The sequence below is a fragment of the Corvus moneduloides genome, chromosome 1 (assembly GCF_009650955.1).
Source record: "Corvus moneduloides isolate bCorMon1 chromosome 1, bCorMon1.pri, whole genome shotgun sequence".
NCBI lineage: Eukaryota > Metazoa > Chordata > Aves > Passeriformes > Corvidae > Corvus > Corvus moneduloides.
In genome coordinates this window covers 137853096-137869926 of record NC_045476.1, presented here as the reverse complement: position 1 = coordinate 137869926, position 16831 = coordinate 137853096, and the positions used below count along the sequence as shown (strand labels likewise).

General features: G+C 35.2%; 1 protein-coding gene across 1 annotated transcript in view; it reads left to right on the top strand.

Annotated features, from left to right (window-relative positions):
* The window catches only part of MMP16 (matrix metallopeptidase 16), a 175138-nt gene extending 159420 nt beyond the window's left edge, over window positions 1–15718 (top strand). Inside the window, exon 10 of the mRNA XM_032128806.1 lies at window positions 4373–15718. Within this exon, the coding sequence (XP_031984697.1) occupies window positions 4373–4707 (335 nt within the window). The 3' untranslated portion in view covers window positions 4708–15718. The remainder of the gene's footprint in view (window positions 1–4372) is intronic.
* The last annotated feature ends 1113 nt before the right edge of the window (window positions 15719–16831 follow it).

The window sequence follows — 16831 nt, the reverse complement described above, 5'->3', positions numbered from 1 at the left end:
TTTACATCCTTTATGTAAGATAGAGTAGTAGAGGGATGATTGACTATTCAGGTAAAGTACTTAAGGAATTCTTGATATCTGAACAGAATATTTCCTGCTATAGAACTGGCTTTAGTGAAAATGGCTCTTTGTTTGCATTGTACTGTTTAACGCAGGGCTGGAAAAGCTTTCAAATTTAGTATTATAAACCTTACCTTCCATTCTTTTTTTCTTCTATCTTAATTAATTTTTTTTCTCTGCTGAATTATTGTACCTCTTAAAACAAGCTTCATAAATACAGTATATCGCTGTTGAATTTTCAAGGTATCGCCTGTTTAAACAGCTTAGAAGGTATTGCTTTCGTTCTCAAAAACTAGGAAAGGGAAGCAAAATCTTTATCTAAGCAGAAATATCCCAATGAATGTATGTAAATCAAAGATGTCATAAGTCCATGATGTAGAAAGGCAGATAACAGGGATTTTAATGTGATATGTTAGTACCTTTTCCAAGATGCATCCATACCTAGAGCCTGGAATCTCAGCTGGGCACACCTCAAAACAAATGAGAGCAGCCAAAATCTCCTCCATCTCAGGAGAATTCAGTGCTACCCAGGGAATGGTGGCCAGCTCCCAACAGAGCCCTCAGCTGCACAGAGTTTTTAGATCCTTTCGATGGGAATAAGAACATGCATTTGTTGTATCCTATCATTGTTGGACAATTGTTATATGGCATATATGATTTATTTATTAGTAGGTTCTGGGTTTATTATGTTTGCCTCATAAGGCAGGACACATCTATTGCCATATTATTTTAATTTCCTTTTAATAAGAAAATAAAAATATTTCTTTCCTTTTATAAACATTTTAGTCTCCTATTTCAACCTCTAACTTGATTAAGGAATTTACCATGGAAATGTTTGGGGTTTTTTTTTAGAAATATATTTAATTGCTTCCTTGCTTTGTGTCTGTTTTATCCAGAAGAAACCCTGTCTGAATTTTGTCCTTTTGGCTAGAATGGATTTTTTGTGTTGCTTTTAACTGGAAAGTAGGTCAGTCAAGATGATATTCTGCATACATCACACTCAATAATTAACCGTTTTTAAATACACATATATGTGGAAATAGTCACAAACATTATAGAAATAGATATAACTGTATTTACATGTATGTCTTTGTATATATATCTATCTTTGTATATTTATGTATATAAATATATATTCTGTACTGAGTTCAGGGCCATGTGCCTCCCATTAAAAATGAAAATTAACTTACTCTAACACCCAGACCAGTGAGTTTGAAAGAGGCAGAGCAGGCATTCCTAAGGCAGGAAAGACTTTGGGTTACATAAAAGCCACTTCTCTTTCTAACCCCAGTGTTTTTGATAGTCTGATGGACTCTTTGGATGTGGAGGTGCGTAAAACATGACATGAGATTGTGGAGGAGGTGAAAGGAAAGAGGGAATTTTTGAGCATCTCAGAAAGCCTATAAGGGCCCCAGGACTGAAAATGACACCATAAAGTTCCCAAGAAGAACACTAAGACATTTTCCCTGAAATGAAGAAAATAGAAGTCTTAAGAAACAGTTCACAACTTTGCTGTTGCTTGTATGAGGAGAGAAGGAAACAAAAGCAGATGCAAATAAGAAAAACCACAGCTTATTTGGAAAGAAATTGATGGCATTTTGCCTGAAACTGCTTTTATTTCTTTGGATAGAAGCAGAGTTGATAAAGAATTTTTACTATAAACCTTCATGAGGGAACAACTGAAAGCATGTCTTTCAGGGAATCCATTACATTTTAAAGCATAGTTTTTTTCTTTCTTTTGTCTTTCTATTGTGAAAACTATGCAAATGAACACCTACAATAACTCTCATCATGCAGGAGTTTCCTTCAGTGATGGCAAAAATTTTGGGTAATCTTGCATTAAGAGTCTTGGAAAGGATGAGAAAAACCAATTTCTAGTCAATGTCCTGACTCAGTATCCTAAAAGCTTGATAAGGTTCAGGTAACACCTTTGAAACTCTCCCTGCTACTTCCCATATTGTGATTTGTTTTCTAAAACTTTGGTAGAAACTCTTGGGAGGAGCTGGAGAAGAAATTTCCTTTCTTTTGCTACACAGAATCTGAGATCAGACAAAGTTCTCCAAATTGGAGAAATCTTTCTCTCTGCATTAAGAGCAGCACAGAAAATTTAACTTTCCAACTAGAAATTCTGCTAAAGTGGATGGTGGGACAATTTTTAGGTAGAAGGAGGAGAAAAGGTAGTCTGCTTTATTAGTCCACGGGCCTTTTTTTTGCCTTGTACTTACTAAATAAGTACATTTAACGTGGTAGTGACTGCTAAGCCCTTCAGTGCTGTTTGTGTCACGTATTGCCCTCACTACTCAGTGAGTACCTAGAAATTTGTAAGGAGCAGCTCTCAAAGCAGGCTTAACACATCTAGCAGATTAGATGAAATCACTTTCAGCAGTTGTGTGGAGTCGTTTGTTCTGTCAGGAGAAGCAGTAAAACTACTCAGTCTCTTAGAACTGTCTTTCTCTGCTGGTAGCTTCCATCTTTCAGCTGTAACTGACTATTATCCTGGTTCCTACCTCAGCAAAAATAGCAGAAAAGTTTAAACTATGTTCAGAGTTTTCCAGTGGAAAATGTGCTCTAATTGAAAAAAATTGTATTGGATCTCTAGCAGCTGGCAATTCCTTTGCTGCTTTGATTTTATGAGTTTTAATTTGACCTTTTGCTGCATAATATCAATTGCTACTAACTAAAGTCTGTATTCTGACTTACCTGTACCCGATGTATGCATACATGTATTCTGCATGTATGTATGAATACATAGATTTAGAGATGTCACATCTGTATATGGTCTCTATATATGTATTAGAGTATTGATAGGGATAATATATCAAATTTCTATACTTCAAATATTTGTCCATGGCCAGGATGTGCAGTACTTTCTGAAGTGCATATTGTTATACTGAATGCAAAGATCGGGTAGCTGTGGTTCAAAATACTGAAATTTTGCATTTGATAATGCTTTCCATTTTAAAACTTCATCATATTTAAAGAATTCCAGTCCTCTGTTAGGTTTTATTCCAATCAGAATAAAAGGCATTTTCTGAACAAGTCTAGCGACTGTCTTGATACAGATCAGTCATTTTTTTATCTTTACTTTTTTTTTTTTAACTGTATTAGATCTTTCTACAAATCTACTTATGTATTTTCAAGTAATAAAACTGCAAGAGATTAAGGAAAGGAAAAAGGAAAATGGTACCTTTTCATTTGCTAGGAAGGCTATTAAAATTACAAAAATACGTAATGTAGAAGAATGTTGAAATGCTCAAGTTTTTCTGAAAAGTGGTAGTAGGGGATGAAGACTTTTTTACATTTTGAGCTGCAAAATATACTATCAAATATTTCCTTTTTTATTTTAGAATTGAAAGAAAATAACCATTGATTGAATAGGTGCTTAATAATGTTATCTCCAGATAGCCAGTTACCAGCCTTTTCAGGAAGCATTGGTAACTACAAATAGTGCCCAATCTGCCTTAGTAGCCTTTAATACTGCAGGAAATGTATAAGATGTATAAAGTGAAGACAAGGAAAAATTCAGCTATTTCCATTCAGTTCATAAACAGTAGGAGAAAGTTCACCCATCCTGAAGGTTTGTGTCTTGCCAGATCAATGTCATTTTTCAGCTGGGATAATAAAGTAGTATAGATTTTCAGCAAGAGTCAAGTTTGTTTCACTATTTAAGCCTGTTTAATGATAACATTGGATTGTGCCTGAATGAACAAATATTGGGTCTTTAAAGAAAACTTAAATCTGGTTACACCTGTTTTCTCATGTGAGAGATGCTGTTATTTCATCCAGTCTCCTGAAGTACAGCAATAGGCTATGTGAGATTAAAGAGGGTCAGTTCTCACTTCTGGATAGCATAGCATAGCATTGCAATTTGTTTCAGTAGACTTCCCATCTTGAAAAGGTCGTGATGCTTTAAAGTCCTGTCGCTGAGGATTCCAATCCAGTTGGTTTTTCAGTGAATGAACAAACTGGACAAACCTTGATTTGTCATAGACCATATTCTCTGGAATTCTTTGATTATTTTTGTAGTAATGAAAGAAAATAAAATCCCAGTTTACTGAATAAAAGAACAACTAAGGAACAAACAAACAAACAAAAAACCCAAAACAAAATTCCCAAACTTAATGTTTGATTTTCTAGAGACAGTAAAGAAATAAAATTTGTCAAGAAGATTTGAAAGACCTATAACTGAATTCTATTCCTTATGTCTTTTGAATTTTTTAATTACAAAAAAAATGATACCAGTAACTTCCATCGTGATATATTGTTGACATGATTTCATATGACCATGAATAACTTCAACTTTCTTCCTCAGGCTTCACATATTTCTACAAAGGAAAAGAGTACTGGAAATTCAATAACCAGATGCTCAGGGTGGAACCTGGCTATCCCAGATCCATCCTCAAGGATTTTATGGGTTGTGATGGACCAACAGACCGAGATAAAGACCGACACAGCCCTCAAGATGATGTTGACATTGTCATCAAACTGGACAACACAGCCAGCACTGTGAAAGCCATAGCCATCGTCATTCCCTGCATCCTGGCCTTGTGCCTCCTTGTCTTGGTTTACACTGTGTTCCAGTTCAAAAGGAAAGGAACACCCCGCCACATACTGTACTGCAAACGCTCTATGCAAGAGTGGGTGTGATGTAGGGTTTTGGTTTTTTTCTTTCCCTCCTAGGAGTTTGTGGTAACTTGAGATTCAACACAAGAGCTGTTATGCAGTTTCCTAGCTAGGAGCGGGCATCTGTCAGTCTGAAACAAAGCTGATCTTTAAAACCCAGGGGGTTGCCTGTCCTGCACATGAGTGGCGATTCGCTCAGCTGGGAAGTTTCCATGATACACAGTATCTGCTGTTTCTTCAGTCCTTTGTCTTTCTTTGTCATTAAATTCTAGGCCTTTCCTCTGCACGCTCAATGCCCTATAAACTATCAGGATTAACTAACGAAGAGGAATAAAAATATCTCCAATGTTTCTACATTTTTCCCTTAAGGCCTGTTCCCCTTTGAAAAATTTTTTGCTGAAAGTAAATTTTTTTAGAGAAACACAACAACCAACAATGGAACTTTCAGGAAAGTGAGAAGACCCAAAACAGCTTTGTCTCCAAAGAGGATTGCTTTCTGTCTGCTACGGATAAAGTCCTATACTCCTACTTCCAGTTTTGTCAGGTGGGAGACTCGGATGACACGCAGGACTTCAGACTGTTTGGACAGCCATTTTCCAACAAACAAGGGGCCAAAATATCTGCAATATAGTAACAGCCTTAATAATACATTCATTTTGTGTTTTTTACAGCTGCTCTGGGCTACATCCTCAATGTTTTAAACTCATATTCAATACTATATTCAAGCAGAACCTTTTTATTGGTTTGATTTTTGGTTAGTTTTCCTACATTATCTTTCCCAAGCTGTACCAAGCCAACTGCTCCAGGCCTTTTATAGGTCTGTCAGGAGCACTCATTCCAAAGCATGGTAAAAAGGAGTGTGTCTCTGAAGTGGATTTCAATAAACTAAAACAACAGACATGCTATTGAGAAACTTGACACTGGCATTATATTGGTGGTGTAACCCTTTGAGAACTATTGCATCCAGTTTTCAGAGTCTGGTGGTTGTTAATCTTGGTATCATTCAATTATAGAATTGTGTTTGGGTAATACAGGTTTTAAAAGAAAATCAGTTTTTCAAAACAGATTTCTTGTGACTGCAAGTGTTTTTAATTATTTGCATTATTGATAGAAAAGCATTTGTAACATGAATAGAAAACAAAATACATTTACCAGCTACTTTCTTGTTAAAGGAACCAAACGTATTTTAGTAATTTCTACCACTTATCAAGAATTTTTCTGAGCTGGCAACAATTTTATAGCTTAGCCTCTTACCTTAAGCATCTTGGATTTCTCTTTTGAAACTATGTTGCATGACAATTCAATTTGCCTCTGCAGGGGTAGAGTTACAGTTTCAAAGGAAAGCTAAGATGATGACTCTGATAGTGCATGAGTATCCTCTGGTGTGTTACCCCTTTGCATGTTCATCATAGTTCTCAAAGGGTTACAATTTCTGGCCTTCAGTCAAACATGGTATCACTGACAGAGCCAAGGAACCGCCAAAACATTTTGTCATTCTGTGTAATTTGTGCTAACAGCAGTATTGTCATTTTCATGTGACCTGCAGAGCAGGTTTGTATCAATAATTTTTTCCTAGAGAAAAGTCAGCAACTGACAGACCTCTTTATTGATTTTAGGAGCTGCTTCTTGCAGTGATAGGCTTTACAGTCACTGGGCTGTGAACTTATTAAAGATGGTCAGAATGATGCACCCCAAAAGTCAGACACCTGGTTTTTTATGAAAGCCAGGATTTGAGGGGAGTAGCTTTTGCAACAATGAACAGCTTGCCTTGAACTTGATTATTGACCTGTTGACTGTCATTACCAAGTTAAACATTGTCTTCTGTGAACAGCTTCACTGTCTGAATTTCCTTAAAGTGTACTGTCCTATGTCTTTGACCTTTAACTTACAAACTGGCACAAACTGAAGGGAATCTGGTGTTGCAAATGAACTAAGATGAGTTTTATTTCTTGAAAGGCCTGGTAGACATGATCCAAAATTTGAGAAAAAAATTGAAGTGTTTTAGTAGGAGAGAAATGACATAGACTAAAATATTTATGATAGGTCTGTAGAAAGGTATTTTGCTATGTATACATGCACACTCTAAAAATGAATTACAGCAGAAGTTAATTTTTATTTAACTTGAATACAATTTTCAGTATAAAATTATTATTTCTACAAATATCTAGTTATTAATGAAAACGTTATAGGAAAGTATTAAAATACTTGAAATGGCCAGTATGGGCTTTTACATAAAATGAGACTTTTATACTACGTTCAACCAATTTCTTACTGGTTTCTTAATCCACATAACTGGATCACTTTTTAGAGAGTGTAGGTATATATACATATATATTATGATTATTATTGTTTTGGTAATGGATAGCTTGACTGCCTTGAATTTATATTTATATTGAGCATAGCATGGAAAATAGTATGCCTTTTTTTCAATTACATGATTTTATATTGATTTGAGGACTTATGAACATATGTGGCATGCTATAAAGCATTGCAAACTTACTTCGTAGAGCATAAACAGATATACATATGTATGGTTAACAAAAATGAAGATTAGAAAAAGATATAGTTTTACAACAAATATGCAATGCAGATGGCATTTTGGAGATGTTTTGTAGAAGTACTGCATACTCTAGCTTAGAAGCGCACCAGTATCAGCCCATAGCATTAATTAGTAAATCCAAGTCAGTTGTTGCTGAAAATATAGATTTATTGACAATTTAGTTGCACAGGATTTTTGCTGCAGATCAGGTCATTTGGTGAATTTGAAATTCTATGCTGTTTGTCATATGTATTAAGATGTGTGTGTTTGTATACTTATAAAAGCACACAAACACACACATATGCAGACATGCACATTTTAATCCATTCAGAAAATTTTATTGTCAACAAACTACTATAACTTACGTTCTGCTATAGGCAGAACAAAATGATTGATGTTGCTGTTCCAATTTTTTCCCTTAGATAGTTGGAGGAAAATGCTAAAAGCACTACTTATTCTGCATTTGTTTTTCCTCTACAATAGGAGACTTTATATTATTTTAAAGTTAGAACAGCATCTCATCAGTTTTTTTATTCACTTGAAAATTTCATTTCAATTTTGAAGTATCTTTAATGGCAGCTTTAACTTCTTCTGCAACCGTTTCCCTGACAGTAATGAAGTGCTGAGCATGTTGACTGTTGTTCTTTGATAAGGTAACAAAAATATTTGTGTTTGGAGAATTTAACTGTAATTATGCAGGAAGGTAAGTGTGATAATTCTAGTGCTTGGTATATGGTACATCGTAGATACATGAATACATGATAAGTTGATTGTTGAATCTATTTTCTTTTACTTAAAAGTGCATATATTCTATATACAGAGAGAGGGAGAAAAAATATTATATTGGCATGTTTATGTCATGCAAAGCAAGATTGTGTCAACATTTCTGTTACATACTCATGTTTTCAGTAGGTTGTAACACAGTCATAAAGGTTTGCTTTAAGTAAAAGATGTAGGAGCATTTGCGTTCACTCTAATTTCCAAATACATACTGGCTAGTTTCAAATTACAGACGTTCAGAGTAAATTAGGGATGTTATCTGATCTAATTTTGAACTCAAATTTGTAAAAGTTCTAAGATAATTTTTTTTTTTTTTTAATAGTTGTTTCTCTACAAGGGCCTATAACTATCAGAATTAAGAAAAAGCAAATCAAAAATATTTTCAGTTCTGCAATCTGGGTGCCTGCTCATGTGCCGTAACTTTTTTAATAAACATTTCCATATTGCTATTGTCATGATCTGTACTGTGGAACAATACAAAACTGAATATGTATTGTATTAATCAGCTACAGTCTATCAAGCTGACTACACAAGGTTGTGTATCTTCAGAGTACTATGGTCTGTATGATGCAAAAGGCCAGAGTAGATTATGGCAGTGTTTCCTTTGGCCTTTCAATATCTAAACCTATGAAAAGATTATTGACTGCAGACAAAATTAATTTTTATCAAAAAATACATTTTAAAAATATGTAACTGTATATTTACTGGATAGACTGGGATGGAGAGACTCAAATGGCTCCAAAGGAGCCCTTTCAAGTCTCTGAATAAATGTAATACATATTTTATATATTCCTATGAACTTTTGTTCTTTTTCTTCTTTCAAAGTGGGACAAAGGGAGGGGATAATTAAAGAAAAAGATTTTTTTAAGGCTAATTTTGTGAATGAAAATAACATAAGCTTATAGATCCAAACATAAGGGGCAGACTTACACTTTTTCTTAGAAGCGTACTTCACATCCCCAGTTGCTTGATCAAGATTCCTGTACCATTAGCACTGTGGGTTAAGAACTGAGTGTAAGGCTTAATTTTTGAATTTTCAGCTTTTTTGGGGGTCTTACTTTACAATCTAAATGTCAGTTAAATGTAGCTTTTGGTACCAAATTATATAGAATCTAATTCTAGCTTGTTGGTTAGAAAAAAGTGCATAGTCTAGGAAGTTGGTCTGCCTATTAGCAATGGAAACATTACTTTCCTATTGTATTTTTTTTTTTTTTTTGCATTTGAACCATTGTTAGGACAAATCTTAAAAAACACATAATAAACTGAACAGTGAATGTTCCAGGCACTGGATTTTTAAGGAAGTAGAAATGCAAACTACCATACCATTAGCAGCCTACTTTGGAAAGAGCATGAGATGACTGGGCAGAGGAGCAAGGATATGACTGCAGGGGCTTGCTCCATCCTGGCTCCCTTATCTCCTCACAACATGGCCTAAGTTTTATTACCTATTGCAGAGGTGAAGGAAGCCATGAACCATGGCAGTGGGAGATGTGAAGCAGCCATTACAGAAGAATAGCTCCTGGTTTGCCTTTTTTGTCAAGACTGTGTCTGGACACCTCTTTTTCCAGAAGTATAAATAGATGACTGCAGGTCTATGAGCCATAAGGGAAGTCATTACTATCAGCTGAGGAAACAAATGTCACTGGCCACTTAGGTGTCCAACTGTGCCGTAAATCAAGTAATATTGTCTGGAAGCTAAGGAACAGATAACCTGTTATTCAGTACAGTGGCATAGTTGTGATACCCCAGCATTGTAATGTTATGCATACTTCCTCAGCTCAGACTACACAGACTGCAGACAAACAGAGTGGTTCTCATGAGATAAGACCGTTTAAACATATGTCAGTTACAAAATTGGGTGTAAATGAACCATGTGCTCATAAAATTAATCTCTGATATATGCATGTAATTCAATGAATTTTCTGCCACTAGTGTCATGAAAAATGTGTAATGTGTGAGTCAAATTTGTCTAACCCATTCTTGTGACTTGCCATCTGAAATGTCAGAGGCTGAGAGAGACAGACATTGTCATCAGTGCCATCAATGCTGAAAATGTCTGGTAAACATCAAAAGCATACCATCACTTGTTGCAAACTGGTTCCGTTTGATGCTTGATCTAAGGTAGCCTCTAATGTTAGGCAGCATAGATTTTGTATGATGTGGCAATATTTGATTATGTAAGTATTATGTAGGAATGCCCAGTAATAATCAGAAGATCGTATTTTGTGGGATCATCAGCACGTGACCACAGTAAGCATCTGTTCCTAAAATCAAAATGTATTTCAAGGAAGGATGTAGATAGCATTAAACACATGCATTATAAACAGGTCTTCTTTCCCAGTATACGTAAGTTTTAGCATATCGTTTACAAATTGTGGTCAGTTAATTAACATTTGGAGTTGCGTCTGCCATTTTGTCTTTGAAAGAGGACATTCTGTGAGTGGCATCCATAAAGTGTGTTTAGTTTCTGAAGATGGCCTTAAGTATTGCTCTGGTCTACCAACAGTATAGATGAAATAAATTTTAGATGCAGAGACGATATAAATGAATAAAGGCTGATGTAAACTAGCATGCTAAAGACAGTTTTCTATACTTGGATGTGCATGCAGCATAGTGCTACTTGCTGTCACAGTAAAACTTCATGAACAGTAATCATTATACATGCCAGCCATTTATGAAGGCATGAAGTCACATAGCTTAGTTTCTTCTGCTTCTGTAGAATAACATTGTCCACAGATTATAATTACAGCCACCACATAAACCAAGGTTTTCTGTTTAGTTAATAGTAATTTCTACCATATGAAATTGAATCATGTCCCTTTTATAACTACAATTTTAATCTTCTTGGAGCAGCATATCTTAATTCATAGCCTTTCATGCCCTTTTGTTGGTTCTTTTTTCTTTTGCTCTTGCAGTAAAATATATACTGAATATTGTCTCCATCTTGTGGGATAATCATTCTGTGCCATGCATGTGTCTTGGATACCCCATTTACCCATCCATCATTCTGGGAACTGGCTTTCTAGGAACTGGGATTAGTAACAAAATGCTGACATAAAATAACTTCCTAAAGTACCTGGTTAGTCCTTAACAATGTGACAATGGAGTTTGAAGAGTTTTTAATGAAGTATTGTGTTACTTACATACCGGCAACAGAACAGTATAACTCTGTAGTAAATGTCCATATGGGTTCACCACTTGTAGAGTTGTGTGTTGAGTTATAAAAGAATGTTTCTAATTCATATTTTCATCCTGATATGTTGGTGTTTAACACCCAGTTTACATACACATTCATAGCTTACATGGCTGTGCATAAATTCATCTGCCTTGTCGAAGCCAAGAGTACTTAGTATCAGCAGGTAATCAGTGTTTATAAGGTATAAAAAATTTGATTCCCTTACTATCATTTTGCAACCTTAAAGAAGAGAAAATAGGTTTTTCCATAGTATAGAGTGATGGTTTCTAGTCCTCTTTATCAGTGTTTAAAATTAGATGATGTTAAATAGAGCTCAAAAAGTACTGATTTACAACAGATATATTGCAGGTAAATGCACAGCCTCATGTTTGGGCGTACAATGATTCTAAACAGAGAAGAACACATCTTATCTGCTATGCTTGGCCATCGCCATAAAATTGCCAGTGCTCACATACCGATCACCTTCATATCTTCCAGGATCACTGTGTTGAAGTCAACTCCGAGCAGTTTGTCTGCTTGGATAAGAGCAGAATTATGTAACTTAGGGAATGATACATGTGATGGCATACATTCAGAAGGCATCATAAGCAATGTACAGCACTGCTTTAAATGACCATGACAACTACAATTCATACCTGCAAGGCATAGCTGCAGCTTGTATGTACATGATTGTGTTTTACCTCATATGATAAACTGCTATGAATTCTGGCCGTGCATCACCAGGCACATGAAAACAATTGAAAATACCTTTCAGAATAACCATTGTCAATACTCACAACTTATGGAAATAACTGAGAATAACTGAGATCATTATACTCAACAAAATTTAACCTTGAATAGGAATCCAGAGTTGAAGGAATGCGTGATGATGAAAATAATCTATTCCCAACTCTTACTCTGTGTAATGCATTAGATAAAGCATTGTCAAGTATATATATATATATATATATATATATATATATATATCTGTCTTTACTATGCTTCTAAAACATACAGCTATCACTTGTCAAATCACAGTATTGTCTTACTGTGTCTGGTTGAAAATAATTTTACAGGATAGATCAAAGTTCATGATCCTCCCTTTTCCCCTTTCTAGACATGCTACCACCTTCAAAGGAATGCATACTGATAGCAGTCCTTGGATCACCGTGACAATAAATACAGTTTTAAATTAACACCCTGTTGAAGTCTTTCTCAGAGGAAACTTAAACTAGTCATGAACTTTCTTTCCACGACTTCTAGGACCCACAGGAAAACCACCTAGGTCTTTTGGTCAAAGACTGCAGACAGACATAGGAAAAGCAGCATAAGAATGTTTCCATTTTTGATTTCCAAAAGAATATAGGAAAAGGAATGAAAACATTTTGACTTATAAGCGCAGGTGCAACACCAATTTGTCAAAAAGAGATGGAGACAAGGATCCCTAACACCACTAAAATTTCATGTAATCAACAATAAAGGAGAAGAGATATTACCAAGAACTTAGTGGTAACTTGGAAAGTATTATTGGCCTCCAACAACAAAGACACCTGTTAGGTATCTGAAAGTATACCTGAAAGTCCACTGAATTCTGTATTTGGAGTCATAACCCACCAGACAGCAGTCAGTCAAAAAGCTTCTCCATATAGTTGCTCTAAACAGACTGCAAATATATATATAGTAATATATATAGTACATTATTTATCTGGTGCAATCAAAATCTTTTGAGATGGATTTAGTCAAACTAATATTAACCTGAATCTTTGTGCAAAAACTGGTCCCAGTGAAATGTTATTCTGTTTGTTCTCAGAAATTAGATCTGATTTGAAGAACTCCGCTGCATAAAATACTGAAGGACAAAGAAGACTTTAACCTCTACTAGTTTATATTAGTCATGTATCTTTATTTCTGTGATAGTCTTGAAGTGTGTGATATGACAGAAATACTTTTATGGCCATTGGATGGATCATCGATTTCTATTTCTATATGTAAATTGATAAATACAGTCAAACTTCTGATTCCCCTCCACCCCCATTTCTCACTGCACCTTGACATGTTTTCTGACTCATTAAGGCAATATTGAATTTTATATTCTCTTGATAGGCAAGTGGGAAATGATCTGTTCATTATACAAAGAAGCAAAGAAAAAACAATTTTGTTTTCTATCTCATTTAATCATATACAACTTTTTACACTTTTTCACTAGGAATTGCAGTGAAGAGGTAGTACCTTCTCAAATCTCCTGCAAATATTTGCAGAACTTGATGTATATCTTTCACTGAATCTTGTTAATTGTCCAATACTCCAACACTGAGCTCTAACTTAGATCAGATTTTTGAAGTCTTTACCATCCACTGACATTGCCATCCTTAAGTCCTTTATGAAAAAGCCATGCTACAGCCAGCACTGATCATCATGGATTCTTTATCTGCATCTTGGAAATATTTGACTTGTCAGATGTACAATAGTCTAACAGCAGAGACCTACCATTTTTGATGCTAGCCATTGCACACCATTTGTATACATGGCCTATGACCTCTCTGAAAGGTGAGCAGACTAGAAAGCTGCATTTCAACAGTCTGTGTTATTTCCAGAGGTTCCAGTTCTCATGCTTAACCTGTTCTCTTTCTCCTTTGTATTCTGATGCCTATAATCTGTGTCATGGATATTCGGACAAGAATTTTATGGCTGAACTCCTTCCTCTACCACAAGTCAGTTCATACACATCCATCAATTGCCATTACCTTACCACTGTGGCATAATAGGCTAGCACTGTTGCATGGCAGAATGCTTTGCTGTTATGCACTGTTTTCTGATTGATCCTAATTTTCCAGTATCACAAATAACATATTTATAAAGAACTCTCTCTGTCATCTGCTACTGTAGTCTTGGATTCATTGCCCAGTTCAGTCATAGCTTGCAGAGAAAGGTGCAGGTGTTTGACTTCTGAGGTTTACTTTATGTTATAGGTGTTCCTATATGGTCAGAAACTCTTTGAGGGATGCAATGTCTTCTACTTGCCAGTCCTGTGGTAGTATTGTTAGCAGTTAAAGCATGTGAAGCTACTTTTGTCAGTCTGTAGTCAGCTAGAGTTTGATATGGATATATACAAGAAGGGTACATTGCTTCATACATATCCTTGTGTCTCTTTATGAATAACATGCACCTTGCTTTCTCTCCATGTGCTGTATTCTTGTATCTACCAGAACTTGATTTCTTCCACAGTTCTGCTTGTTGGGTGTTACTTTAGCAGCTGATTCCATTTTCCTTCTCGTTGACATTTCTTCATCCCTGTAATTCCAACAGAAATTGTTCTGGTTCCAATATGTTAGCTAGAAGCTACTACAGTTGTGACTCTGCCTGCACAGTGATTTGCTTATTTATCCTCCATGTCTGAGAAAGAGGAAGTCAACCTTTCATGCAGAGACAAGGGTGTTTGTGCAGTTGATAGGATATCTCTGAAAGTGGTTTTATGCATAACATGACCGTAAAACTCACATATTGTTAAATATCAACTCTTCAAGCTCTACATCTTCAACCCCCCAACAGTTGTTCATTTAATTTTCAAAGCCTGACAAATAAGTCAGAATATGGATGTGATGATTTCCCTGTGTGAAACAAATTTCTCATTTTTATTCCCTTTTCTCCGCATAGCTCCATATTCATTTCATGCCCATGTTCTGCTTATTAGGGTGTGTGTTAGTATCAAAATAACTGGAGCATTTATTTGCTTTCTGCAAGTGAATTTCATTTTATTATTGTTATTTTATTTTATTGGCTCACACAGCATTCTATACAGTAACCTTTTTATAACTGACATATGTTATTCCTTCAGGTAGCTTCTACTGACAAACACAAAGCTTGTTTGTGTGCAAATGCAAGGCTGACTAAATGGTGCTAAAGTGTATTATGACTGTCAGATATAATCAGGCAAAATTTTGTGGTGCTTAGACTGATTTTTTTCATTGATTTTATTGATCAATGCATTGAACAGTGTTTTATTATACACAAGTTGTCTTTTGTTAGTAAATCAAGACCTCATAGTGCATTGTTAAACTAAATGGGTTAATTAATCTATGTAACAGCTCACCAAGCTAATCTCTTTAACTCCTTATACTGTTGTGTCATTAAAGGTCAAGGGGTCATGATAATAATCTCATTGCTGTAGACCATTAACATGACTGAACATTTTCAACAAAGTACTTATGTTTACAATGCTATAACCCTTTGACTGCTGCGGCAACCTTTAACCACCGAACGTCACATGCTAGAATCATCATTATGGTTCTTGCCATGGCAATCAAAGAGTTAAGGGCTGTGCAGTGATTTGTTTTATATTTATTAATTTATATTTATTTTTTGTTTTCATTTGAGAAGGGGGAAATTGGGGTGGGGCAGTTCTTGTCTGCTGTAAGTGTCTTAACCAAGGGAAGGGTTAAAACGGCTTTTTATACTATTGCATCTTATGTACTTACCATCGTTTCATTGTGTTGTAATTAAAAAAAAAAAAATCTGTCAATAAATAAGAGAACAGAAAAAAATTTTCATAAAGGCATTGTGGTTTAATTGGTATATATTGCTGTAAGATTTATCACTGCTGTTCTTTAGATATTGTATAGCATTAAAGCCAAATTTAGCCTCAGAACAGGAATGCCTAATAATAGATAATGACAATGTATAGAGATATTATGGATGTGGCTATGAGCAAGATGAAGTAAACATTAGTTAATTTTTCTAATCAAGATAGCGTAGGAAAAACTAATTTGTGTTGGAAAAGAGGTGGAGTAAGTGAGAGTGGACCTACTTCTGTGATGTCTGAGAGATTGCTGTCACAGCCACTGAAAAAATGAACAGGTGGCTGACTTCCTTCCTTTGTTGTATGTAACAAAACCATGACAAACTTAATGTAAAGAAAAGTTGAGTCGAATGATTCAAATTAGAAAATGGGCAAAGAGTAAACACAACAACAAAAAAAATTTCTTGAAATCAAATCACAATAGAAGACCAGAAGACTAAGAGACTAATAATACCTAAGCTACTTGAAGCTTTGCTCTTTTCCATTCTAAATGAGAGATGCATGTGTAAAACAGAGGTCACTGACTGCAGTTCTCAGACATGAGAGAGGAAAAGATCCCTGGCTGGGCCTTACCTACAGGTGACTAATAGGAAAAACACCAGTTCTGAATGGAATGATTTGGGGAGTGTCTCTATCTCATCATCCTTAAGTTCATGGAAGTACATTGTTTCTGAAAGATTGGAATTAAAACAACTTCCAAGCTGATTCATGTCTTCTCAATACCACTCATTTCATAGGTAAGGGTGATGCTACCGGCAGAAAGTGATTAGTAAACATCAGCAATCACAGTTAACATATGAGAAATTTGCTGCTGTTTTTCAGATCTATTGCCATACAATTATGTTGCAGATAATTAGGTTTTTTTTTAATGTTTGGGCCTAAATTCAAGATATAGCTTCCAGGTATTCTCCTACAAAAATCTTTCCAATCAAGAAATAATTACTATATTAATTAACTAGACAAAAATGATTGTATGTAACAGATATTCTTAATCACTGCTTGCCAGTCACTTTCTTGTTGCTTATTTGAATTATTAAAAACGGTGAACACAATCAACTAAACATTTGGACATCAATAG